Source organism: Bombus pyrosoma, linkage group LG11 (assembly GCF_014825855.1).
Source record: "Bombus pyrosoma isolate SC7728 linkage group LG11, ASM1482585v1, whole genome shotgun sequence".
Lineage (NCBI taxonomy): Eukaryota > Metazoa > Arthropoda > Insecta > Hymenoptera > Apidae > Bombus > Bombus pyrosoma.
Genome location: NC_057780.1, coordinates 14,635,775 through 14,662,730, shown reverse-complemented (window position 1 = coordinate 14,662,730; position 26,956 = coordinate 14,635,775). Strand labels below are relative to the sequence as shown.

The 26,956-nt window shown below is 27.9% G+C and overlaps 4 protein-coding genes across 14 annotated transcripts in view; 2 read left to right on the top strand and 2 right to left on the bottom strand.

Annotated features, from left to right (window-relative positions):
* The first annotated feature begins 99 nt into the window (after positions 1 to 99).
* On the top strand, positions 100 to 11,314 carry LOC122572947 (forkhead box protein J1-A-like). 4 transcript variants are annotated; one of them, XM_043738717.1, is made up of 5 exons: positions 100 to 1,136; positions 1,234 to 1,302; positions 7,550 to 7,862; positions 8,363 to 8,541; positions 8,652 to 11,314. In XM_043738717.1, the coding sequence occupies exons 3-5, from the start codon at positions 7,616 to 7,618 to the stop codon at positions 9,072 to 9,074; spliced, it is 849 nt and encodes a 282-aa protein (XP_043594652.1). In that variant the 5' UTR covers positions 100 to 1,136; positions 1,234 to 1,302; positions 7,550 to 7,615; the 3' UTR covers positions 9,075 to 11,314. The 4 variants fall into 4 exon arrangements, with proteins under 4 accessions (XP_043594652.1, XP_043594650.1, XP_043594651.1 ...); XM_043738715.1 differs by lacking the exons at positions 100 to 1,136; positions 1,234 to 1,302 and adding an exon at positions 6,826 to 6,991 and having other exon boundaries at positions 7,580 to 7,862; XM_043738716.1 differs by lacking the exons at positions 100 to 1,136; positions 1,234 to 1,302 and adding an exon at positions 6,826 to 6,991 and having other exon boundaries at positions 7,560 to 7,862.
* Positions 11,315 to 12,370: 1,056 nt separating this feature from the next.
* Positions 12,371 to 16,793, top strand: LOC122573123 (RAD50-interacting protein 1). 3 transcript variants are annotated; one of them, XM_043739105.1, is made up of 13 exons: positions 12,371 to 12,537; positions 12,628 to 12,776; positions 12,897 to 13,135; positions 13,201 to 13,374; positions 13,443 to 13,577; positions 13,672 to 13,933; positions 14,025 to 14,250; positions 14,377 to 14,542; positions 14,823 to 14,988; positions 15,062 to 15,282; positions 15,799 to 15,964; positions 16,044 to 16,177; positions 16,465 to 16,793. In XM_043739105.1, the coding sequence occupies exons 2-13, from the start codon at positions 12,648 to 12,650 to the stop codon at positions 16,646 to 16,648; spliced, it is 2,202 nt and encodes a 733-aa protein (XP_043595040.1). In that variant the 5' UTR covers positions 12,371 to 12,537; positions 12,628 to 12,647; the 3' UTR covers positions 16,649 to 16,793. The 3 variants fall into 3 exon arrangements, with proteins under 3 accessions (XP_043595040.1, XP_043595041.1, XP_043595038.1); XM_043739106.1 differs by lacking the exon at positions 12,371 to 12,537 and having other exon boundaries at positions 12,565 to 12,776; positions 16,503 to 16,675; XM_043739103.1 differs by lacking the exon at positions 12,371 to 12,537 and having other exon boundaries at positions 12,567 to 12,776.
* On the bottom strand, positions 16,743 to 25,824 carry LOC122573120 (WD repeat-containing protein 81). Of its 2 annotated transcripts, none has more exons than XM_043739096.1 (23): positions 25,671 to 25,824; positions 25,329 to 25,566; positions 24,819 to 24,975; positions 24,460 to 24,715; positions 24,214 to 24,376; positions 23,712 to 24,125; positions 23,428 to 23,628; positions 23,193 to 23,338; positions 22,926 to 23,113; positions 22,268 to 22,848; positions 21,637 to 22,058; positions 21,158 to 21,451; positions 20,678 to 20,838; positions 19,928 to 20,602; positions 19,672 to 19,847; positions 19,309 to 19,589; positions 19,055 to 19,184; positions 18,806 to 18,977; positions 18,287 to 18,696; positions 17,563 to 17,856; positions 17,343 to 17,492; positions 17,168 to 17,274; positions 16,743 to 17,068 (listed from the first exon to the last, which is right to left on the bottom strand). In XM_043739096.1, exons 2-23 carry the CDS (start codon positions 25,542 to 25,544, stop codon positions 16,837 to 16,839), a joined length of 5,826 nt encoding a protein of 1,941 aa, XP_043595031.1. In that variant the 5' UTR covers positions 25,545 to 25,566; positions 25,671 to 25,824; the 3' UTR covers positions 16,743 to 16,836. The 2 variants fall into 2 exon arrangements, with proteins under 2 accessions (XP_043595031.1, XP_043595032.1); XM_043739097.1 differs by having other exon boundaries at positions 18,287 to 18,651.
* A 582-nt stretch (positions 25,825 to 26,406) lies between these two features.
* LOC122573121 (eIF-2-alpha kinase GCN2) overlaps positions 26,407 to 26,956 on the bottom strand; it is a 34,373-nt gene continuing 33,823 nt past the window's right edge. For all 5 annotated transcript variants that reach the window (XM_043739099.1, XM_043739098.1, XM_043739100.1 and 2 more), the window contains one exon: positions 26,407 to 26,652. In XM_043739099.1, coding sequence (XP_043595034.1) covers positions 26,526 to 26,652 — 127 coding nt within the window. In that variant the 3' untranslated portion in view covers positions 26,407 to 26,525. The remainder of the gene's footprint in view (positions 26,653 to 26,956) is intronic.

Genomic DNA, 26,956 nt, shown 5'->3' with positions numbered 1-26,956 from the left:
ATCAATATACATTAGGATGTACGTATTAAGTACGTGTGAAAAATAATTTTATTTTCTTTGATTTAATGTTATGAAAAGGGATTATGTAAGTAAAGTTGTAAGAAAATTATAAGTCTTTTGCTTTTTATCTGTTGAATAATATTGGAAAAATAGATTTCTTATTTTTAAAATTACATTATTAAATTTTTAAATATACCAAAAAATGTCTTGATTTTTATAACATAGTTCTTCTATTAATTAAATATGTGTACATACGAGTAAATAAAAAACACATAATACACAGATATATATAAGTAAATAAATATAATAAGTATTTAATCTATATTATCCACGCGTCCATTTGTTACACATACGTACAATGTATACAAGAATTTAATTTTTTAAATTAGTTCACCTTCATAAATTTAATAAAAAATCTTTCGTGAAAATGTATATTCCAAAAATTTGAAATTCCATTTTATTTTATTTTTTGTTTTAAATTTTATAGAAAATTGTATTTTTAAATTTTTGACTAAAACGCTGCACACCAGCATAGTTTTACTCAGTTACTCATTCACAAACATACACAGGAATATCTACAATTTTATTTACGATAAAAATTCAAATTTAGATGAAATAATTCAAATTGTAAATGAGTTTTTCTGTGTACATAAATTTCATAAAAATATTTAGGTTACTTAACTACAAATATAAATAGCTAGACAACAATAGATACCGAGAATGTTATGTTATGGTGTCATCAGAAATTGATGTTATAATTTTTTAATTCAAATTATAAGATACTATTAATTGCAGATAGATAATTTCTTTTCAAGAAAATGGTTTTTTGTTCTTTTTAAATTGAATTATTCAGATTATTGTAATAGAATTATGTTTATATATTTATAATATACGTACTATGTATTTAGTATATACATATATACATATACATAGGTACGCATAATATCTTTAACAGTAAATTTTAACTACAATCAATAATCTTTACGAGTGTGTATCTATAATATATATAAGTATAAAGTATATATTTAAATGCACCTGTATGGTGGTACACTGGTACCGTTTACCGTAATAAGAAGATGGCGATAGTATGATGTCAGTGGGTGCTAGTATAAGTGTATATAATGGCAGCTTCAAAGGTAACACATTTTTTAATTCAAATTTTTACCTAAGTCTTTTGTACCGATTGCGTACTTATAACAAATGTTTATTAATTAAATATACCATTAACTATAGACAATTGATAATTTTAATTATGAGCGAGACCTTTTCTGCACGGATTGACGTGAATAATTATTTATATCGGTAAGTATTAAGTTTATTACAATTTATGATTACGATTGTATTTGCATAATATTTTGGGGTAAAAATATATTTTACTCGGAAAAATACCGAAATAAAACATAAATCCGAATATTATTTGGGGTACCTAAAATAATATTATACCTGATCATGCTTTATGTATTGTAGTTTATAATGTTTCGAAATAGAAACTTGTTATTTAAATAGGAAGTTATCTAAAATTAATTATAGTAGGTATACGATAGAAAATAATAATACATACTCCTTGCAGAAATCTCTATTTCCAAGTTATATATCTTTTGCAATATATATTTTGTTTAAGAATATTTAAGAATTTTGAAAGGAATATAGTTATTCGTTTTATAATTAAAAACTTCGCTAAATCTATATCGTTGATATAACAATTACTCTAACTGCCGTTACTATTGCTGCTGTGGTAGTTGGAATCAATTTCTTTGAATATTTTATAAAAGCACCATCATTCTCCTAAAATCTATACTCCCATTCGCGTCTATATTTGTAATGTTGCGAGGTAGTATCTGGTCTTTTAAGTTAACCATTGAAATACGTCCACATCATCTTTCATGTGGTGACCTATAAACATTTCCTAAGGGGATATGTTACAATCTATCGATCTCTAGTCGATCAACGCTTTTCAAGGAAATACTCTTTTCTAACTAAGAAATAAGTAGTTGTGTATAATAGGTTCTCAATATTAGTACTTACATATGCACCCTCTTGAAACTTTTAATATTTTTTTTACTTCATTTAATTTATTTTAATACAGATATGTATGTAGCTACGTAGAAAGAAAAGATTTTAACATTTCTCTGAGAAAATATTTCCGATAAGAGCACTGTACTGATTGTACCAATAATTTTTTTAAAAAGTTTCCTTATCATAAATTTCATATTCTGTATTCTTGCAATTAAACGCCTAATTAGGTACGTATTTATAATCTAAAGAAATTTATTAAAATGAGAATTACAAATTTTTGAAGTTTTGTTATAAAACTGAAAATGAAATTTAGCTTTATAACATATTATGTAATAAGTAATATTTAACTAAGAATTATTGAAAGAAGGGAGGAGGAAGGTGTAAACGATTGTACACGATGAGGATAGAATAAAAAAAAGGAAATAAAATAATAATGAAAAATTTGTAATCACGCAATTGTTTGTAAGCAGTGAAATAAAATTACGAGAGGAAAGAGTTATGAAAGTATTTTAGCGACAATTGGTAATGATAGATGGTGGTAAAACGTAAAGTGGTCATGAGTCACAACCTGACGCGGTACGGGGAGGATAGCAGGTGCTACTACTGTTGGTGCTGGTACTGTTGGTGCTGCTGGTGCTACCATTATTGCAGGGGTGGCCAGCTGGATAGGCCAGCAAGGGAACGGATGTTCCCAGGAGATTATTGATCGTGTATGTAGATACTTCCATTTGGACTGCGTAGACAGCATGGAATTTTGCTGAAACGTATTCAATCTATCTTTCTCTAATTTTTTTTATTGAAAGTACAAAATTGGATTTATATATACTTACCAGAGATACATGATCTATATTGGAGTAGATTATAATGTTTATCTATTCAATGTAATAAATATGTACAATATTTTTTCATAAGGAAGTTTATCAATTCCATTAGACAGGTATTGGCTATAAAACTACATATCTTAGCTACAGAACAATTGTTTGTCGATATTTCTGTGCAATTTATAATATAATAATAGAAGTAGATTCTCCAGATCCAAATTTGCTTAGAATAAAATCGTGTTATAAAATATTTTAGTTATACAGAGTGAGCAACGTAACTGGAACTATATATAATGTAGGTACACTTTGGTAGATAACTGCGTAAGTGACAATAATAATAATAACCTTAAGCAAAATTGATTCGGATGAATGTTTGACTCAAAGACGATGCATGACTTGACTTTTTCTTATCGTTCGTATTTTTCGAAATCTCAGGGTTACCTTCAATTCTCTTAAGTGAAAATCAAATTTCCTCTTATTGTGAAAATTGTGGATAATTAAAATTGTTTGGGAAACTCATAGAATAACAGCAGACACAAATAAAATATTTATCGTTCCGTCAATATCTTTTATTTTTTATTACACTTATGATTTTATAGACTTATGTATAGATATCATTAAAATCTTAAAAGTTTAAAAATTGAAAAGCTTTGAACGACGGTATATCTTTTAATCGAATATTTAATGTCAAATATTGTTAAAAATACACGGCTGTATTGTTTTATGAACGTTAATCATTAGATTTATCGATGCACATCCTAAGAAGTAGATTAAATTTCATAAAATTCATGGAACTACAAGAAGGAATCTAAAAAGAGTTAAATTTAGAGATGTAAGGTAGGTGATCGCTTGATAGGATCTTGACAAGCAACCCCAACTCAGGAAAGAAACAGTTTGATAGGTGTTTGTTGTGAATTAATTTCGATAAGTTAGGTGATAGAATCTTTCCAAAAGTCGTTTAATACCACTTCATCGTACAAACATTTCGAAAAACACAAGTGATAGAAGAAGAAAGAAAAAGTACGCTAATAAATAGCGTACCACGTGGCCTTCTTTAAATGCATTCATTTGGACCACATTTCGCTGAAGTTATTAGAAAGTTATCGAAGCGATTCAAATTATGTGCCTTTGTTATTAATATACATGTATCGGCGTAAATTACAAGTTTAGTTAGAAATTACAATAGATAAGAATGTGTGATGTGCTTAAATATGAAGTAATATTTGAATTAAAATCAAACGAATATACATATAATTTATTTGACAATATTTAAGACTATTTCATGATTCCACGAATAGAGAGGGTTGGTCAACCATTGGATAACGCCCACACCATGAACCTGCGTGTAGGGTAAAATCGAGTTCGGATCTCGTGTAAATTTGTCAGGAAAATTTTGTCCTAACGATCCTAACGGACATCAACCAATAATAAGCAGGCTTCTGAAATTTAACACGCCATTCTCAACGTCGTCGAATAGCTACGGTTCTCTCCCCTCTCTTTCACGTTGGGATATCGCAAGTGACGGTCACTGCCTTCCTGATTCGATCAATGAAAGTACCTGTACCAGAACGTTCAAGCTATGCGACCACCCCTACTAACAATGAAGCATATGACCATCTGATTTTCATTTACATACTTTCTGGACATTACTACCCATATATGTACACTTCGATCATCATTATTGATAGTACAGACTGTAACCTTCAAATCAATCTATTTTTTTCTCTTAACATAAATAGTACATACATACCTATTTGCATTGTTTTATATCTGCCAGAATACATCATCTACATAGAGAATTGTAGTGTATTTCCAATTAATATTTCCTTTAAAGATATTACAAACAAACTTTGTATCATTGATTTGTATTTTACATTTATCTAATCCCACTAAAACAATTTTTTTTGATACAAAAATTATACCTATGTATATCTATTTGATTAATGCATTCGAATACGTATTCAACTTTTTGGAATAGAATGACAGATATGAAGCTACATGAATTACAAGTTCTACTTGCGATGACGATTCGTGTTAGAGGTATTTGCAATACAATCGTAATAACTATATAGAGTATGACCGAATAACATTTAGAAGCAGGCATGAAATAATTTCTTATGAAAAGGTAAGAAGAGAAAAGAATCAAATTTTTTCATACGAGGCTTCGTTTTCAAGAAAATCGATTTTGAAAATTTATTATTTAAAATATACTTGAACATGATTAATTCCGGACTGGGCAGGAATAAATAATCGACAGGATATTGTTCTACATGTAAAAATAAATTGAAAATGCGGAAGGAAATTAGTCCACAAGACGCTTTGTTTCCGAGAAAAATAAATTTGAATATTTATCATACGTCAATTCTCAGTTAAATATGTTCAGACTTTATTTTCTTGCAAATGAAGCCTCGAACGGACATTTTTGACTTATTTTTGTATGTAGAATAATTCCCTGCTTATTGTTTACTCATACCTATTTCGATAATTAGTCATGTTCAGGCATACTTGATAAATTTTCAAACACAATTTTCTCGAAAACGAAACGTCGTATGAAAAAATTTGATTCTTTTCTCTTCTTACTTTTTCATAAGGAGTCGCCTCATATCCGCTTGTACGTGTTATTTAGCCGAAGCCTGTATAATAATTTTTCAAATAAAATATCACATAAATACGTTTATTTATGTTGAGTTTTCCTCGTATGATATCATTACATATATTTTTTAAATCAATATTTGTAATAGCAATTGAATAGCTGAAGATTTTGGTATCTATTATATTAAACTTCAAAGCTCTAACACTTTGCATCAAATTAGAATTGCGGATTACGGTTATAAAGTCTTTAAAAATGTAAATAACTTTAAGAAAGGTAATGTAGTAACGTAAATAAGGAATAGGTACCTATGTATGTAGCTACAATGTACATACTTACATAGCGTGTGAAATATTGCATACATATCTATTATTTAACGATCTAATATAAAATATCCTTTATTACTCACCGCTATTGATGTTATAAAACGTATTCCAAAAGAGTTCCGCTGAAGAAATTACAACAAAAATCAGTCTCTTCTCTAAGATATGTAAGTATGTAAGTAGGTAATTAACTTCGTTAATTACAAGCTTTTTTTTCAAATAGTATTTCCAGTTTTTTAATATAAGCAGAAAGTTATAATCAGACTTTATTAAAAAGATAAAGCTACTAAACTATATCTGCATAAAAAATTATACGTACCTACATGTATTTACTCATATGCAAGTATAAGTATCTGCTTAAAAATTCCAAATATAAGTGTTATATAAAACAGTAAATTGCTTATACATTATAACATAAAAAGTTTCTAAAGTCAATAAGATTCCTTTTTTTCTTAAAATGACCGATAAAATTAATTAAGGTATATGACTATGTAGAGATGAGATACGATTTAAAAAAGCAATATTACTGCGATGAATTACAATCTCCATGATAATCCTGAACCCACGTTTTGATTTTATTGCTATATAGGTAGTACTTATGTATCAACTATTCTCCATATTAGGTTGGTTACCTATTTCAACTTTGCAGAAGAACGTATACACGATGTAACGGATTACAAACAAATTCCTATTTAAGATAGATGTGCCTTCTTTAGCCGAATTTAGGAACTGTCGTAGACCGAAAGAACCCTTTCTTCTAAGAAAATTACTTTCACCTTTTATTTCGTTGCCACAGTTTGTATAAAATAAAGCGGGAAGGATAGAAGCAAAAATGCGAGGTCGAGTTCCCCCGTTTACTGTCCAAGAAATTAAAAGAAGGGAAAGGTTTGCGTTTGCACGCAGGTTTGAACAGCGTGTAAGTACATATGGTCCACCTGCGAAAGGGAGCCAACACCTGTCACGCACACCAACCACGGCCAATGGTATACAGCACGGCAAGCAAGTAGATTCAAAGTGGGGGATTATCAGGGCTCTCGTTACCCCTTGGTACTAGTTTCATTCGAACGATCATGCGGTTTACATGTTTTGTTCTATACATTGGTGAGAATGTACGTATATGATGTAATAAATCGTAATCGGATTCATGTTCTCAAGTTTTTTTGTAAGTTCGCATAAATGTTTGTTTTACTGTGAAGGATCTTAATTTGCGTTCGATGTATTACCTTGGGGAACGTTTAGAGGTGTGTTGTAATTTTTAAATAAGAATTTTACTTGAACTCCGCACTTCGTGAAACTCTCGTATTGATTTACCGTCTAATTGTTTTTACTGGATATTGTAATATCAGTCGTACGTAATATCAGATATCAGCGAATTTCGATGCATAAATGAAATGGATCCTTTGATATCCTTTGTTATCGATAGAATCAATCTTGGAAAAAAGATTTTTTCACTTTCGTTTTGTTCTTTTGCTAATAAGTAGGTACATGTCGACGTCTGTGTCTTCTAGATTCTGTTATAACATTATTGGATTATTAGTATAATCAGTTATATGTAAAGTATCTTATTTTTATAAATTTGTTTTAAACAAATTATTGTAGATATGGATCTTTTTAATAATATTCGATCTAACTTAATTGTTATTCTAATTGTAATAGTACCTTAAGTGTAATATAAAATTGTATAGAAATGTAATTCTCACTTTATATCGCTAATGTCCGGAAATTTTTAAATAATAACAATAGGGTAAATGAAAAAAACTAGAAACTGAAATAATAATTTGTTTAATATGTTTAATAAGTTATGTATAGATATGGATACTTTCATCCAGGCTCTGAGCACGCCTTCGATACATATGCGATGAAAAATGGTGAAAATGAAGGCAGAATCGATCGATACTAAGAAACCAACGAATCGTGGTGTATCAATTATGAAAGAAAATATGCATAATGATGATTATGGCGTTGAGGCAGAATTGACAAGTCTTTCATGGCTACAATCGCTTGACATTACAAGTGCTTCTAGTTTGCCAACACCACCCTGTTCTCCGTCTCCACCTCCTGTAACGCGACAGCCAAGAAAAAAACTTTCACCCCTAATTAAGGCCGAATTAGGTAAGTGAAATTGATTTCATTGCATTGTTATTTGTGGTATCTATATTATCATAAACTATATTATTATAAAAAGTAGAAATCTGTTGTTATCAAAAATGTTGATTCGTTGAATTTAGGTTTGCAGATGGTTCTTTTTAGGAATATCGTAACAATTTAATATGGCTAATAAAATATATGTCTACGACTAAAGAAATAATAGCTATATAGATACACAGATAGGAAAATAAATAATTTTTTAACTAGTATCTATTTATTCAGTTTTTTTTTAAATACTGTTAGTTTATCGAATCTAGCAAATACTTTCTTGTACATGTAAGTAACTGCCTACCCGCTACTATTCGGTATAATGTTGAGTATAGGTATTTACATACGCATACTTAATCTACGTAAATAAATCTACATGTATAAACATAAAAATATTCGAGAAGCAAAGAAAATCGGCAGCTAAAAATATTATGCTTGCAAAGCATCAACGACGTAAGATAATTTTATTTGTTCAGATCTAGCTGCAAATGCCGAGAAATATCGAACTGATCCTGACGCAAAACCGCCATTTTCGTATGCGACGATCATTTGCTTGGCGATGCGTGCAAATAATAACAAAGTGTCCCTTTCAAATATATATGCATGGATTCGAGAAAACTTCTTATTTTACAAATATGCTGATCCAGCTTGGCAGGTATAGTTAAAAATAAGATAAATTTCAATGTTGAAAATATGCATTTGTGAACATAATCTTTTGTAATTACTTAGATATTATCTAACAGCGGTTTCCTTTATTTTAAACAGAACTCAATTCGACACAATCTATCATTGAATAAGTGTTTTGTCAAGTTACCACGTTCAAAGGATGAACCAGGCAAAGGTGGTTTCTGGAAATTAGATTTGGAAAGAATGGAAGAAGGTAGAAAATCGAAGCGACGCGCAACAATGTCTCAACGAATTCGTGGATCAAAGAAGCTAACAGCTGCAAAGACGATGGTAACGAACAATATTCAAAGCAATGGCGCCCCATCGATCAACTGTCCGTCAACGTTATACGAGACACCGCCCAGTAGCGTATCTCCTCCAATTCCAGACTGTCTCTCAGAAATTCCTGATTCTACCCAAGTTAGTTTAAGCGAAGATGATCTCACTGGTTTGTTAATTGCTACTGCTGGTTGGGATGAGAATCAGTTGGATCTCTTAGATTCCCTTCTTGATACTCTTTAAAAGATTGGCCGGTTAAAGCCTTTTGTACACAAATTCTGACATTTATATTTAACTTTCTTAACTACTCGTTATCCTAAAAATTTATAGATACGTTTACAATCTTTTTCATGAATATGAAACAAATTTAAGTAAGTGGTTTCAGTTTCTAAACATTCGATACGTGATTCAAACGATTATACATACTTACGCATCCAGTAGATACTTGAATGTTTTAAAAGATGTTATAAATATTTTCATTTTGAATATTAACCGACAGTGAGAGATACTTAAGACGAATAAGAAACTATTATTTTGCCCAGTATTACTCTATTTAAGTTTATTGTACCTACGTACGTGATGTCGATCGACGATAAATTTCTGAAAGGGCAGAAAAATTGTGTATATAAAATGTATTTCAGTTATTTTACATTAATTTAAAAAATAATATTTATTTATTCACAACAATAATTATCACCGTTGAAATATTTGTTAATACGAAAATATGGTTTGTGCTTATTACTTGACTGAATACATACATATATCTATTAGACGACAAATTCTACAATAAATTGATAGTTAATAATACTGTGTATGAAAAATAATTATAATATATTTGTAACACAGTAATTTGCAGTGTGCCTTCGAATAAAGAATAAATATTTATAGTATCATACATTTGCCAAGTCGATTAATTCGTGTAGAGTATGTTTCGTATTCCTGCTTCAAAATAATAAAATACAAAGTGCCTTATAAATACATAAATATTGCCAGTAAACGAATTATACTTCGATTTTGATCTCTTCAAAGCAATTTTCTTGCGTCAGTAAAAGAACTAAAGGAATGTTATTCTGGGAAATTAGAATGTAATAATCAACACTTCGATCATAATTCATTTACTAGTATTTTGGAACAATAAAAACAAATATACCTACCTACTTACTACATATATGAAATAATCAAATGGCAGAATATGTAGATATAAAATTCCAAAACAAATTGTGCGCGATAATGAATTAATGATAATGAAAAGTAACAAAAAGTTGTCTACGATTTGTAATACTTTTCTACATCGTCATAATTGTGCAAGACTATATCTAGATACATAGCTACGTAGGGTAAGTGCTGCTAATATCGCGTAGTCCGTAATATGTTGAAGAAAGAAAGAAATCGTTAGAAATCAGCAACGGAAGTTATAGTCAAACATGTACAAAATATTTTATGTATACTATACATAGATGTACAGTTTCTCGTACTTATATTCATGTGCCCTTTAAAACAAAAAAAGTAACTTTTTTAAAATTAGATTAAACGATTTGAGTTTTTCGACAAGTTGGATGAATTAGTTTCCTAATTAGATTAATTTCCCTGTAATGAAAATTTAAGAAATACATTTTGTAGATTTGTCAGTTATATTACATGCTGAAAATTCCATCGAAATCGATTAACGCTGCTGTTAGTTACAAACGGTTAAAAATGATGAAAATTGCAGTTTTTCACGATATTGGGCCTATACGTTACAACTGTAATAAATCTAAAGATTCTTACATCTTTCGATGCTTATCGTTTGTTTTCGCAACAAGCGATATCGGTGAAATTTTCAGCATGTAGTATACCTGTAACTGACATAAATCTGCAAACCGTATTTTTTTAATTTTGATTACAGGCTCAGATAAAAAGGTTGCAAAAAGGAATCTCTATAACTATAATTTTCTTCGCGATTCCGATTAATTATAATTCTTTCAAAAATTTTTTACACGTCATTTAGTAAATTACTTCATCTAACTTCTAAAAAGGCTCAGCCTCCAAGTTTTAAAGAGTAGACGAATAGGATAAGTGTGAGTAGGTGCCTAATGTCTCTTTCGTTTCAGACTAATTTGATATAAAAATGCCTCTTACCCTTTGAGAACGACTTGAAATTTACTAGATGCACTTATCATATACAATCTATTATCATAAAAACTTAATACTAAAAGATTTTTTATATAAAATCCTGATATTGTCATGAAATATGATAATTCTTTAATTAGGTTAACCAATCGATATTTTCTACAAATGATTTCTATCAGATCGGATATCGAATGGCAATTATTTATTGATCATAAATAATGAAAGACAAATAACGGAAGAATTAACTATACGCGATTCAAATGGTGATTAATTGATTATATTAAATATTTCTGTATCTGATTTAAATTAAAATTAATTTCCGTCCAGACATTGTTTGCAACATTTTATAAAATAAAATATTTTTATGCGCACTATATATTCTCCTATTTCTTACATTTTTATCGAAGTTTCTTTTTATTCTTTTTTAATTAGAAAAAAGATATAGATATAGTAGTAATTAGTGACTGCGTGTGCACATGATTTAATAATTATACACTAAGGTGATCGTAACTTCTAAGAATCACTTTATATTGAATTGTATGTGAAATGTAGGTATTTACCATAAAATAGTAAATACTTTGCATATGGATGTTTTATTGAAGCGAAAATAGTTATTGACTAAATACAAAAAGCGAAACTTCCATTCTAGCCCATATTGTAGTCTTTCGCGTATTTTAATAATATAATTTGTACATAAATCTTTTTATTCTTTCAAGTTCGCATCAAAGTCGGAGTAACATTTTTCTTTTTAACAGGTGTAAAACCTTTATCATAGTATATTTAGGTACATACCTATTTTATTTTTCTCGTAAATTCGAGTATTTGAATTTGAAGTACATTTCATGCTTTATAAAATGGATTTAATTGCTAATTATATGTAAATTTGAGTATGTTGTGTAAAATAAAAACATTTTCATGAGATAGAAAAAGTGAAATAATTGGTTCCCTAAAAAACTATTCATTTCCCAATGGAAGATAAATGGAAGAAAATGATATAACAATTATTTTAAAAATTCATGATACGAAGAGAAATTATTAAAAAACCAAAAGCAATAATCGATTACAATTATATCAGAAGTAAATTGAACATATCATAATATTTGCAAAATTATGAAATAGTCAAAAAACATGGCAAAACTTTTATTATAAAATATTTAATATATTTATTAAATTAAACAATCTGGAACAATCTGGAAGAAAAAGCTTTAACTTCTACCAAGTTCTATATATATGCATACATATGTATGTATAATAACATGTACATCATACTTTATATAAAGACAAATTTTTATTGCAATACAATATTTTTGACAATTCAATAATAGATTTTATTTTATGTAAATAAAATGTTATAACCTATAAATATGTATATACATATATATACAAATGATGTTTTACAAGTTTAAAAATAAAAACATCAAATATTTAAAACATAGCAAACTAAAATGCTTGCATTTATTAAATAATATTTTTGAATAGCCTCAATTGTTAAATAAAAGCATGACATTAATTATGAATTAAAATAACAATTGGCTCGAAGTAAATGAAAGCAATAAAACTGTGAAAAATTGCTATGAATTGTTCTAAATCATAATCGGTATAGTAGCGTATTTAAATACACATACATGTGTCACAAAATTAAGTATCATAACCTTAAACTGTCAAACTTTTAATGTACATATTGTAGGATATTTACAGTGTAACATTATGGTTGATACAAAGGAAACAATTATACAAAAATTTAATATGGAATTAGGAAATGATCTGGAAGGGCTTAATAAAATATACGAATTTCACCAATCCCTTAATGCACAGAAAAATGAAATTGAAAAGTCGGTATGTATTTAAAAATATATTATTATTTCAGGACTTTGCCAAAGATAATATGTACTTTTACATGTTTTCGCAAACATAGTGCAAAAGATGTTTTTAGTTATTGGTCTTTTAAATTTTTAGTTATCAATGGCATCGACTGAAGCTCCGTCAAAAGTAAAGGCAGTTATAGAAAGTGTTGAAAAAATTAGTATTGAATTTCAACAGTTGGAAAAAAATTCTGCAGAGTTCAGAGGTAACATACAAGAAACAATGCAAGAAAATGATAAAAGTTTCGAAATGCAAAAAATTATTGACGTTATAAGTTATTTGGATAAATCTTTATCATATCTAAATTTCATAAAATATGTTGAAAATACTAGGTAAATTATTATTCAACTATTTATATTTTACAATTATTTAAAACTTTAAAAGATTATGATTTTAGTGATGAAATACAAATATCTCTAACAAATGGTGATGACGAATCAACTATTTCATTATATGCAGACCTTACAAATATTAGTTGTCAACTACGATCGTCAAATTGTCATTATCTCCAAAATTATGTCAAAGAAACTCTTCACTTTTGGCATAACCTTATAAAGGATAAATTGTCCAAGTATGCAACATGTATATATGTATTTACGTATGTGTATGTGATTAATTATACATAATAATAATTTTCAGAGAATATAATGATATACTAAAAACATTAAAATGGCCTTTTTGTGGCAGTAATGCAAACACATTACATACTCCTATGCCAGAAACATTAATAAAATTTAAAATACTTACAGAATATTTATTGCACTTACAGTTACCGTATCCTTAGAAAGCATAAATTTTATTTTCATATTTTATTAAGTTTACCTATGTTGTTAGAATAGATATATTTCATCTTTGACTAAATGTATAGAGAAGAATCTGCAAAGTCTGTGGTAACATCAGTTTTATTAACTGATTTTACTCCTGTGAGTCTACCAATTTCATTGCTAGTACGGCCACTTAGACAAAGATTTATATATCATTTCACAGGTTCTAAGTTAACAAATCGGCAAGATAAACCTGAATGGTTCTTTACTCAAATATTAACTTGGATTAAAGATCATGTTCAGTGGGTCCAGAAAAATGTACAACCTGCTGCAAATTCAATAGGTCTTAATTATATAGATATGAAGGTAATACACGATTGAATATACATTGTTTTTATTGTTATTTACACATTGAAACATAGAATAAAATTTTGTATATATTATTCTGTCGTGATAGGTCGAGTTCATGCGAGCTTTAATACAATTAGCAGTTGAAAAACTACATTCTGAATTATCGATAGTACAGTACGATGATGCCTTATTTGCTCATTTGGTTGATGAAGCTTTAGGTTTTGAACGGGAATTGAGAGAGACATTATTTTATCCTTCAACTCAACCAGCTACTGTTTTTGTACTTACACAAGCTCATATTTTTGTAAAGTGGATTAACATGGAAAAGAAATGTAATGTTATAAAATGTTTTTTTATTTGAGCAATCATTTATTTAATGTATTATAATTTCATATGAAATGTTAAATTAGCTTTTCATTAAAATTGTTTTAAACATTTTATTCGTATTATATTATCAGATGCAACTGAAAAAATGGATGCCATTTTGAGTTCAAATACAGCTTGGGATAAATTATCAAGCTCTGATATTGATGATATGAAAGTAACTGAATGTGCAGATGCTTTTCTGACACTTCTCACGACAATTTCTGATAGGTATAAGCATTTACCTCAACCAGGACACAGGTAAATGGATAATATATACGATCATCTATACAATAAAATTATACTGTGCAATTATATATATACATATATAAGTACATATTTGAAAAGTATCTTGAATATCTTGAAAAATGTTTCAGACAAAAGCTATTGAGATAAAATTTTTGAACATATACCTGAATTTTTTATTTTTACTTTTTATATTAGAAATCTATAAAAACATTTATACAATTTATCAGTAACTAAAATAATTGAGTTATTAATTAATAACTAATTACTTAATTGTATGAAATACAAACAACAGGTTACAGTTTCTTGAACTACAATTAGAATTAATTGATGACTGGAGAGTAAGATTGCTTCAATTATTACATGAAAATTATGAAGATCCTTTAACATCTCTTATGCCATGTATTCTTAATACATTACATTATGTGGCAACTGTTTTAGAAGAGTGGGGTGTAACAGTAGTAAGCATTTTATATATAAAATACATGTTTCAGAGAGATATTTTTGATATATTATCTAATTTCTTATTTCTAGCATTTTTTGCAATTATACTTCTTCAAGCAACAGTTTGAAACAGTTGAAACTGCCACGTTGAAAGGAAATGATATTACTACAAACGTAGGAGAAGTTGAAGGTTCTGTATTTGATGAAGCTGTTGCTCTCTTAAGAAGATTAGAAAAGAAATTAATAAATGAAATTAGTGATTCTGTATCTTTAGATGTAAAAGCAAAAAGCAGACCATATAGAACAGATAAGTACGGATGTTCAATACCAAATTTATTTATATATTATTGTGTATGTAAAAATAACAGTTTAATATTTACGTATGAAGTGAAAAAATGTTCATTGTAGAGAAGTTTAGGGTTTTAATAATCACATATTTTTTTTATATTGACACTAAATCTTTTACTCTGTATTTTTTAAATTTAGATTTGGTAAGAAAATTGCTTTTTAATTATTATGTCTTTTACATTATAATGTTAAATGTTAATAATGATTAACAATAATGGAACATTAAATATGGAAGTGAGAATAATGTAATTAAGACAAGTAACACATTTTTCTAAAGTATAATTTTAAATAAGTTAACTATTTATTATAGTAACAGATAAAGTTCTTTTTTAACATTATTTTGTATCATGTTAATTTTTTAAATATTTGTATATAAACGTACATAAATATTAAGTATTTCATTATGTATAATTACATATACAAAGTTACATATAGAGTTTCTAGGAATATAAAATTAATTTGGATCATATTTTCTACAGATGGTTCGCAATGCAGTCTACTAAAGAAATTGTTTCTTTGTCTGTGACACCAAGTGGCTATTCCATGTTTCAAGAATTAGCAACACAACTTAATCTGTTGCACAACACACTTGCTTTGCCACTATTTCAGCAAGCTTGGAAAACCTTAGCTTCACAATTCGATCAAGTTAGATATAGATTATGATATTATTTTAAAAACTAACGTCATATTAAGTAGTTATACAAATAGATATTTTTTATTACAGTTTATTTTAGAAGAAGTTGTTCTAGTGAATCATTTTAACATGGGTGGAGCTGAACAATTGCAATATGACATTTTCAGAAACTTGTTTCCATTATTTGGCCTATATATTAGTGAACCAGAATCATATTTTCCTTTGTAAGTAACAGATAATTATGATATTATCTATAGAGAGGGGAGGGGGGAGTGAGGGAGAGAGAAAGAATATGAGATATCTGAATATGCAAATTTCTTTTGAAAACATTTTAATTCTTTAATACTTAAATCTGACAAATTACAAATTTATTGCACTATACTGTCTATTTTATTTTATTAGCATAAGGAATTTGTATATTTTGTTTCAAACATACTTTCTTTCCTTACACTATGTAGTATACATATATGTTTAATATTCTGTATATTTAATTGTCCAAATAATATTTCAGGATTAAAGAAGCATGCATTTTATTAAATATCATGTTAGGTTCAGCGATGTTACTTGTTGAAGCTCTGAACAATGAGGACGAACTTGCTGGAAGCGAGATACTAGCAGACCTTGGTATCTATAAAATGTCCCCTGAACTTGCTTTAAAAGTAATTGGAACAAGGACAGACATAACCTATGTATAAAATTCTTTCGTTACGCTATGTCATAAAAAATGAAATTATTTAATTTTGTATATAGTATATTACATCCTTTTTAAAAATGATGAATAGACATTAATGCTTTAACTAAATTTGTAAAATTGTATATTTAAATTATTAAATTTATGTATATATATTAATTTATATTTAAAGGTCATATGTATATATAGTATTTAACAAATTAATGTTATTCCTCCATTATCTGCACCTAATAGCAATAATCTATTAAGAGGGAGAACCGCCATTGTCGTAAGGAGACCTTTGAAAGTATCAGACTTTAATTTTGATGATGAAAATGAAGCTGTTGTTTCTATGGATGTGTAAACCCCTATCCGATTTGCAGTTGTTCCTATAACTAATTCTTGTTCATACGTAGTCATGCAATGAACTGGTTCTGTAGAGCCCCTAAAAATTAAAAATGTGAAATTAATTTTTTTATTCAAATATATTTAAGTTCAAAACGACAACTTTGATCATGTAATAAAAGATAACATCTTATTTTACTTCATATGAAATTTTAGTTTCCCGTCTAGTGCACTCCATACAGCAATAGTTTCATCTAGTGAAGAACTAATTAATGTAGTTTCATTAATTGCCTCTAATTGTAATATCTGAAAGAAGAGCAATTAAGTATTTCTATAGTGAATATTTTTATGATCATGTTTTAGAAATAACACACTTCACATTCATGGCCTTTCCAAGATGCAATAATAAGTCCAGTACGAATATCTAAAATTGTTAAAAAACCTGATGCTTGACCCAATGCTACCCAATAACCACTAGGTGCTACTGCAATACATCGAATCAAACCTGTTGGATTTACAGATACCTGAAGAGAAAAGGAAATAATTATTTTATTAAAAAGCTTATAATGGCATACTTAACATGATAATACTTACTTTCATTTCATTTACATACTGAAATGTTCTACAATCAATAACTCTCAGAGTGATATCAGTTGTACCCACAAGTAAAGTTGTACATGGGGGAGGACTTGCAGCTAATGTATTTACAGGGACTGGACGTGAGCTTTCTGGACATCCAAGAAGGGAACCCATAAAAGGATCCCAGCAATGAATTGTGCCATCACAGGTAACTACATATCGTAAAGATTCTAGGAATGTAAGGGCAAGGATCGACTTTTTATGTCCAGTATAAGTATACTGACAAGATGTGACAGTGTTTCCATCCCCCTATTGATAAAATATGCTACTTAAGTGTAAACTCTTTTTATATATAAAATATATGTCTCTATATCTAATAATATAAGATTTTTATATTGAAAAGCACTAATATTCTGTTATTATAAAATTTTATACATTAATTGATATAACCTTAATATTTTAATTTCCTTTGTTTTTATTTATTTTCTTTTTTTTTTTAATTTCGTTTATTATGAAAGATTTCTCTATTTGTTTGTCTTTCTCTTGGCATTATTCCAAAGTCATAGTACAAGCAGAAAGAAAATGATTTCTAATGCAAAAATAGGTTGAAAATATAAAGGTTTTATTCTATGTTTTTAACTTACTTTCACATAAGAAGTCACCTCCATTTCAGATTTATCACGATTTTAGAATTACGTTGCATACGTTTAGGATTAGTATAACATATGTATAATTTTACCTGACTTCTTAAACTCCATAATTTCACAGTCTTATCTCTTCCTCCACTCATAAAACTATTCTCATTATCTAACACATATAGACATCTAATACTATTAGTATGACCGCTAAAAGTTTGGAGTTTTATTTGTTTTATATTAAATGCTGTATCTTTTTCTGATCTTCCAATTTCATGTTCCCAATATGCTAACCAATTTCCTCGTAACTGTCTTCCATTTGATAAAGAACAATTTGCTTCACGATTAGATATTATGTTTTCTGAAGTAACATAATCCCCGACATCATTCGTTTGCACAGCAAACCTATTTCCCACAATTGATATATTTTCAAAATTAACTGCATCTTTATTTTTTATTTCCGTATTTCCTGTTACATTATAATTGTTGTATGATGTATTATACTTGTTATCATCTTTAAAAGAATTGAAAGATACATTAAATTAAAGATCTTAAATAAAAAGATCTATAAAAATTGTAAAAAGAGGGAAGTAAAAATAAATGGAATATAATATAAAATATACCAGTGTTATAAGTCGTTTTTGTTTCTTGCTCATATTTATGACATAAATTGCGTATATGTTCATGATTTTTAAGTATTTGTTCCATTACTTCACTATCAATACATTTATAAAAGAGCATATATGTTTTATGAGCAAATTCTGTTGTAAATACAGCTTTTAGTTCTTCAAGTGCCTAAATATATGTTGGATATCTAATAAACTGTAGTAACTATTAAATACAAAAATTTATTAAATAATATCTTCAATTACCTTATTCTTTTGAGAATCAGAGGCATCTATATTTTCTACAACTGGGGGCGAATAAGAATCAGCAACATCTTGATTAAAATTTGTTTGAGGTCCCAGAATATCTCTATTATCTTCATTTAAAATCTTTACACTATAAAAATACATATATCTATATATTATACTTTTATTATAGTAAAACATATGATTCTCTCATATGTTTATGTATTTGTTACGTTTAAAATAATATTAAACGTAATATGTAACGTAATATGTACCTTATAAAGTGCTCACTTATTGTTTTTTGGTGAATCTCATCCTTAACATTTTCTGTAACATCTTGATTAAATGATTTATCAAATGCTAAAAAAAAACGTTGAATAGGTACAGCTAAATGATTTCTTGTAATGACACTACCCAATCGTAAACTAAACATAAATAAAGTTTCTAAACATTTTTCTGTCATTATCGAACGTGCGATTATACCATTGGGAAAAGTAAATCTTGTAGATGATAATATACGAACTGTAGGATACAGTATTGCTTTCACGATTGGTTCCTAAAATGGAAAATGGGAAATTGGATATATTATCAAATATGCACTGTTCAGTGTTAAAAAACTTGTACAGTATTTATCATACATGAAGTATATCCATCAGTACTGCATCACTAAGATATGGCGTAATATGGTTTAAAAGGGTTAAACATGAAATAAGTCCCCCTTCTAAATTTTGTGTCAATTTTCTTTTACAAAGCGCTAGAAGTTCTACCATGTGTGCAAAATATTGCAATACTATAATTTGTTCTCCATATAAACCTATATAAATATTTAAATTAGCTTCATTTTTAGAACTTTAAGTTAGTAATTACATATATAAATTATACAAATAAAATAACCTGCAATAGCTGCAAGGCATTCCAAAACTTTATTAGCATTATGATCACCAAGTAAAACTTTCTTATTCCAGGGAATACCTTCAATAAACAAGGAAGTATCATCGGTTATTGTTAAGTTCTCTTTCCCAGTGTAACATAATGTAAGCATTCTCAATAAATTTCGTGATAAATATCGGGCAGTAAGCACAGGACCAAGTCGATGAGACAACCAGATAATAGATTCAGCACTCATTTCAGAGGTTGTGCACTCATTTGATGTAGATTTTTGATAAGTGTGATCCAATTGGATATTTTCATGTTCTGCAGTGCTAGATTTATTATCATCCATTTTTAATATTGCAGAATTTTGTTCTTCAACTCCTATAGTACATGTTTCCTCAGAAGTATTAGTAGGGTGGCCAAATCCACCATAAGTAAATTCATCATTAGAAGTCTTACTTCCAACATGACAACCAATATTACCAAACTCTGTCAGAGATTTACTGGAAGAATTGGATATTTTTGGTATAGGAATTGTTGGTGATTTAACAGATTTCAGTGGTGAAATTTTACTTCCCTCTTCATTTAAATCATCATTTAGATTCAAACTCAAATCAACATTTAGATCAATATCATATGTTGCACCAGAATTTAGAGATATCCAAGAACTTTCTTCTGTTTCCATTGTAAATACTTCTATATTAAGAAAGGTACATAAAAATTTTCACAATTTTTGAGATATATGTATGTTTATTATATTTGATAGCTTACCCTCGACATCATTGTCAGCTGAATTTATATCACGTGCATAGTCACTAGTTATAGGTACAGGTGATAAAGTAATATTATGTTCTGAATCTGCAGAAAAATCCTCATCTAAAGGAGATAAAATTCCTTCTCCATCATTACATATCCCACTTAAATCACAACTCCTGTAAGAGGAAATAAACTCATCAGAAACTATTCATATTAATGGATATATGTATACATATACACTGGCATAGTATGTTTAGTAGGGAGTCAATTAATACACTGCTATTAATAGTAAGAATAACTTACACCGGGATGCTTTGAGTATACAAATTCTGTAATACTGGGCAGTGAAAATCTCAAGTCTTTAACTATATATGCATGTTGTGTATATATTGATTTAAATTAATTTCCTTTTAAAATTATGTAATTTTTGTTAGAACTATTTTACTGTAATATAATTGTTATATATTTAAAAACTTTATATGTGATTTTTCTTACTTGAGATTGCCAGTTTTATGAATATATGTTGAAGATCCTTGCACATAATCTCTATAGCCTCCAACTGCTTCCACAAGAGGTGCAATAAAATTTTCCAAAAATCGTCGTAGACCCAATCTTACCATAAGCTTAAGCAAGAAATTTCTATGATATAAACGCGTAGTTTTCAATTTTGCTATTAATCCTGAAGGGAGAATATCAGCATGAGCAAAATTATCTATGAAGGAACCATTTTCATATAATTTCATAATGGATAAAAGGAATGTTTGCGCAGTATCTCGAGGACCCAGTGCTCTGGAAAAATACCAATTATATAATACATTAAAAAAATAGTAAATTAGAAAAAGATTAAAATATTATAAATATCAAATATATCAAAGAAAGCTATTTAACTTTATTATAAAGTATAATATTTTATAATGAATATTTGAACATTCATAAAAACGAACGAAAAATCTTATAATTTATAAATAACTTACTTAGCAATAGGATCAAATAAATGCCATGCAGCCAAAACAGCACTGTAAGGTTCTTCCATTACTTGCTGTATATGAGGCATTATTAGCTCTAAATATGCTTCCCTTGCAACTCCAGTATGGAACAATACATGTTCTAATTCTCTTGCAATTGCTTTAACTTTACATTCACTGATCTTACAAAGGAATTTTGTTTTTGTCTTACATATAAAATCTATATCTTCTTCAGACTTCATTATAAAATTTAATTCACGAACTAAATTATTATATTCTTGTAACATTTCTACAATATTAAACAGATATTTATAATATTTGGAAAATGGAAATAAACTTCCAGAAAGTATTGGTTGTAAAAATTGATGTGCAGATGGTGGAGGTAGACCCATGTGTGTAATAGTTGGGTAACGAAAAGGCATATCAGTTACCTGAAAAATCACATAATATCATATAATTTTATTATACAATATAACTATATCTAATCTAATCAAAATATTACAAATTTATAATGTTATATATATTAATAATCTATTAATCAACATGTAATAGATTAATATAATATAGAAAGAGATGAATACATAATATAAAGTAATATCATTAAATATTTATTATAATAATTACTTAGAGAAATACTTACTTCTATGTTATCAATATCGTAACTATTTGGTATAATATCAACTTGAAGCAATAAGGCAACAGCATTTCTTACACATTTAGGTAGACTATCAGCCGACATTTTCAAGATGTTTAAGCATGTAGCAAGTCTTTTTACAAATGACACTTTTTCAACATTCCATGTTGCTCGAAATTTATTAGACAAAAATATTTCCAAAATTAAACAACCGAGAATTTGTTGTTCCTTAATACGTCCACTAGCCACAATTTGTTTGTAATTTGTGGATGACTCATGTAACTCAAATTGTGGTTTATAAACTTGAGAGCTCACTTTATTCATAAATGCATGCATAGTTTCCACATGCAAAATAGCTGTAACAGGGTTATAATCTTTTGGAAGAATTATTGTCTGACTTGTAGATTTATCTTGTTTAGCATTGTCTTCAGTAGTAAGTAAAGAACCTCGAGAACGACTTAATAATCGACTTAAGACCAAAGGAGACGATCTCGATGTATTTATAATTGATGTTGGTAATTCTTCTTCTTCAAATCCAGAACTATGACCTTCATCATCACTAGTTCTGTTCCCAGATTGATCACTTTCTGTAATAAATTGCTGTATTAGTTTTAGAAAGAAACAAAATTATGTCAAAAAATTGAAACTCTCATATTAGACGTACTATACTTATTGACTGAGAAAGATGAGCGTAATCGGGGTGGGATCTTACACCAATAAGGTGAAGGAATAATTTTCTGAGGATGTGGTTGTGTAAAAAGTTGAACAATTCCAGAGTTAGTTAAAGTAGTATGATTGTCAACAAGTTGCAAACAGACGTTTTTAGATTTTACTGCTGCTGAACCGGATAATCTATATATGTAAAAAAATAAATAATAATAACATTAATATATGTTATCAATAAATATTAGAATAAGCAAGCAATATTTACTTATAACCAAAAGTTAGATCTATCCAGTGATGTAATCTTTCAGAAACATGAAAACTTTCTAAAGCTTCTCTATGTCTTTCAATAAAATCTTCTGGAGATGTTGCCCATCCAGGAATTTCTAAATCTGGCAAATCTTCATGAATGGACTGTAATTTTTAAATAGTTATATACATATTATACCTAGTTACATATATTATGTAAACTATATTATGTAATTTTATTAGTTTTATCTTGCCTTAAAAACTCTAGGATCAGTAAAAAATTGTGGTATACATTCATCTGGACTCCAGTCATGTAATCTTTGTATCGAGGCAGGATATTCACCTGGCACCCATTGTGACCGTACATATTTACAAAGAACAGATTTATTATAGCGACGAGAAAGATAAACGTAGTACGTGATTTCTGATAATACATCTGATACATGATGCCCCACCTGCAAATATTATGGAAATTATAATTAATTAAATAATTATTATATCAAGTAATTTAATTCGCAAATATTGTTCATATACATACTTCAGTTGATTGTGAATCAAATGTTAAATCTAATTGTCTGTCACCTTTGTTCAATCGAAATTTAGATTTTGTCAAATCTCTCCAATTACCACCACATCTTGATGTAAAATCTGTGACCCAAGGCATTACATGATGACAACTTGGATCACCGTATCTTCTACCAGCCAAATTATTCAATGCAGTTAAATAATCATAATTACTAATACAATTATACACCCACATTTCACACAATTTTTCAATATTTGCATTTATTCCAAATTTAAAATTTTCTTGCACTATAGAATTTGATGAAATTGTATCTAAATTCTTTTTACAGCCATTAAAATTTTTTACTTTAATTTCCTGACTAGTAGAAACTTTGAAATGTTCATTTTCAGGTTTTATATATATATTGTCACTTACTTTTGGTAACACCTAACAATAAAATCTGGGAAAGTAGTTATAATTTCAATAGAAAATTAAATTAATAAAAGATATTTATAAAAATCTTGTGAATATTAACCTGAATAGTAAAATTATCCATAAGTAATATATCACTAAGGGTAATTTCACCTAATACTAAACCCCGATCATGTAAATCTCTAGATAATTGTAATAGCTGATATATTAAAAACAATGGTTTTCCGTGACTCATACTTAAAGCAGCAGGACTATACATTACACACCTTTAAAAGCAATAAATAGTTAACAGATAACCAATTACAAAATTAATAAGAAATCACAGTTGGAATATATAATATGTACTTACTCACGGAGAGAATATTCTGCAGTTTGCTCATGTAATGTTAGGAAGGCAGATGTAGTTTCAATAGCAAACAATATTGGAAGAAGATTGCAGTGTATTTCGGTTGGTGTACCAGGCAACACAGATATCACTGATCCATTTTGTATTTGTACTAAAGTACAACCATACATTTTTTGCAATACTTCTTGCATAATCCATATATCACTTACATTAGCAGTTATATTGTATTGTTCTTTATGTTCTATGCAATTCCATGGACCTGTACGTACAAATAAAAATGGACATATATATGTACATATAAAAACATAAAAATAAATTTATTTTTCCAACATATAATTAGAGTAATTAATTATATTACATACTGTAATACTTTTTATAACATTCTTTCCACAAATTTCGATAATTAGTTTCTGCAACATAGTGCATTAATTGTGAATATGTCAGATCTGAATGAGTATTTCCATTTATATTCCTTCCTCTTGGGAGTGGAACAGCATATTTATGCTGTTTTTCATAAATCTAGGAATTAAAATAATTATCATATATATCTCTAATAATGTTATGGACTTTAATAATATAGATTACAGAAAATACTTTTAATTATAGCTAATAATATCATAATTGAATCTAGCATATATCAAAGTTGAATGAGAGTGTGAATGAGAAATCTATGTAAATCAATCACATCTTCCGGCTGGCACACAAAAATTAATAAAATATATATATATATATATATATATCATAATTGCCATATCATTGTATTTATAACTTACAAAAGACAAAAAAAGCTGTATAAATATTCCATCATAGCTGAAAAAATATTTAAAACAAATTAAAGAAGTTAGTGCCTTTATCTATATAAATTAACATACTCTAACATATATTCTTATCCAGTCTGGACCCAGATCTTCAAGTGTAGGATAAGCTGCAATTTCATCTTCACTTAATCGTTCGTGATTAATAAAAGAGATTGGACCTGTGTTAACTAAACTGGTTAGCCAATTTTTATGAATGGTTAAACAAATTCTACCATCTATTACTTTTATATATTTTGTGGGTACAAGCAACTCTTTTGTCATTACATCCATTTTTTATCCTTATGGTTTATATCTATAAAGATAAAATTTTTCGATTTATATATTTTTTCTACGTTTAAATTTCTAATTTTAAATAAAAGGTAATGCAATGTAACACTTTAATCGTTAAATTCATACCGTATCTGCAATAATAATATCCGTATCCGTATCCGTATAATAAGGCGAAAAGTTAGTTCACTAAACATCTACTACGTATGTTTATTATTTTTGCCGTTTAACGCCAAACACAGCTGATTTGTATCAAATGAACAGCTGACACTAGACGCCATATTTAGATGCAATTTTGTAATACGTAATGATTAATATCAAAGTTGAAATGTATTCAAAAATAACTTTTTATACAGCGCGATTCTTTTTCTATTAGAATATTTCGTAAATTTTTTATTACGCTTATTACATGTAATATTACGTATTATATTGTTCTAGAGCATAACCTATAATTTTCGCGAAAAGATATGCTTATACATATTATACAGAGCTTTACTCATGTCTGTATAATATGTAAGTATATATGTACATATATACTTATAATGAATGGAAAATTTTAAATAATTTTTGTAATAATAAAAATGGAGAAGAAAGTTGGTTATCATAGAATGAATTATAACCAAGTTTAATCTCAAATATTTTTTTATAACATCTTCTTCTATTTCAATTTTTTTCAGTAATTAAAATGAAAATATTCTTAATTATATTGTATAATTATAATAACATATAATAAAATTGAAGATATAAACAATCATATTCGTATGTATTTAAAATATTTATATTTATCTTACTCTTTTTCATTGTAGCTTTATTGAAAGGAAGACAAAGAAAGGTCTACAGGAGTAAAAAATTTCAGAAAAATGAATGAATGTAAAAAAAGAACGATTTATTTTATTAAAAATCAGTTTGTAACTTTAGTTACATATTTCTCCGTCTATGACATTTCATGTTCATATGTTTATGTTTTGTGTAGAAAAATTTAGTTTATAAGAGAGTCATATATTGATTATTGATTAAACTATATAGTATTAATACAGGTCTTTGTTTCTCTTTCCTTACTTCTTGCATTTCTTCACATATCTCCTTTATGTATTTTTTATGTCTTGGATGTCTAAAAGGGCAGACAAAAATTTTCGTTATTAAAAATCTGTAAATTAGTTTTAAATAGGTATTAACCCTTTGCAGTCGGCATATTTTTCTGGTGGTATTATCAATTAATTGAAGTTTATATTTAATGTCACTTTTGACATAAAAAAATTATTTTGGGTCAAATATATTTTATTGCATATTACTTATAGTGTATAAAAATTAAAAAATTTTAATTTTGTAAAGTAATATTTGTTAAATCAGAGAAGTTAATCAGTGATATTTGTTAAAATAATCACCGATATGGAGTTTCCGAGTACAAGTACCGC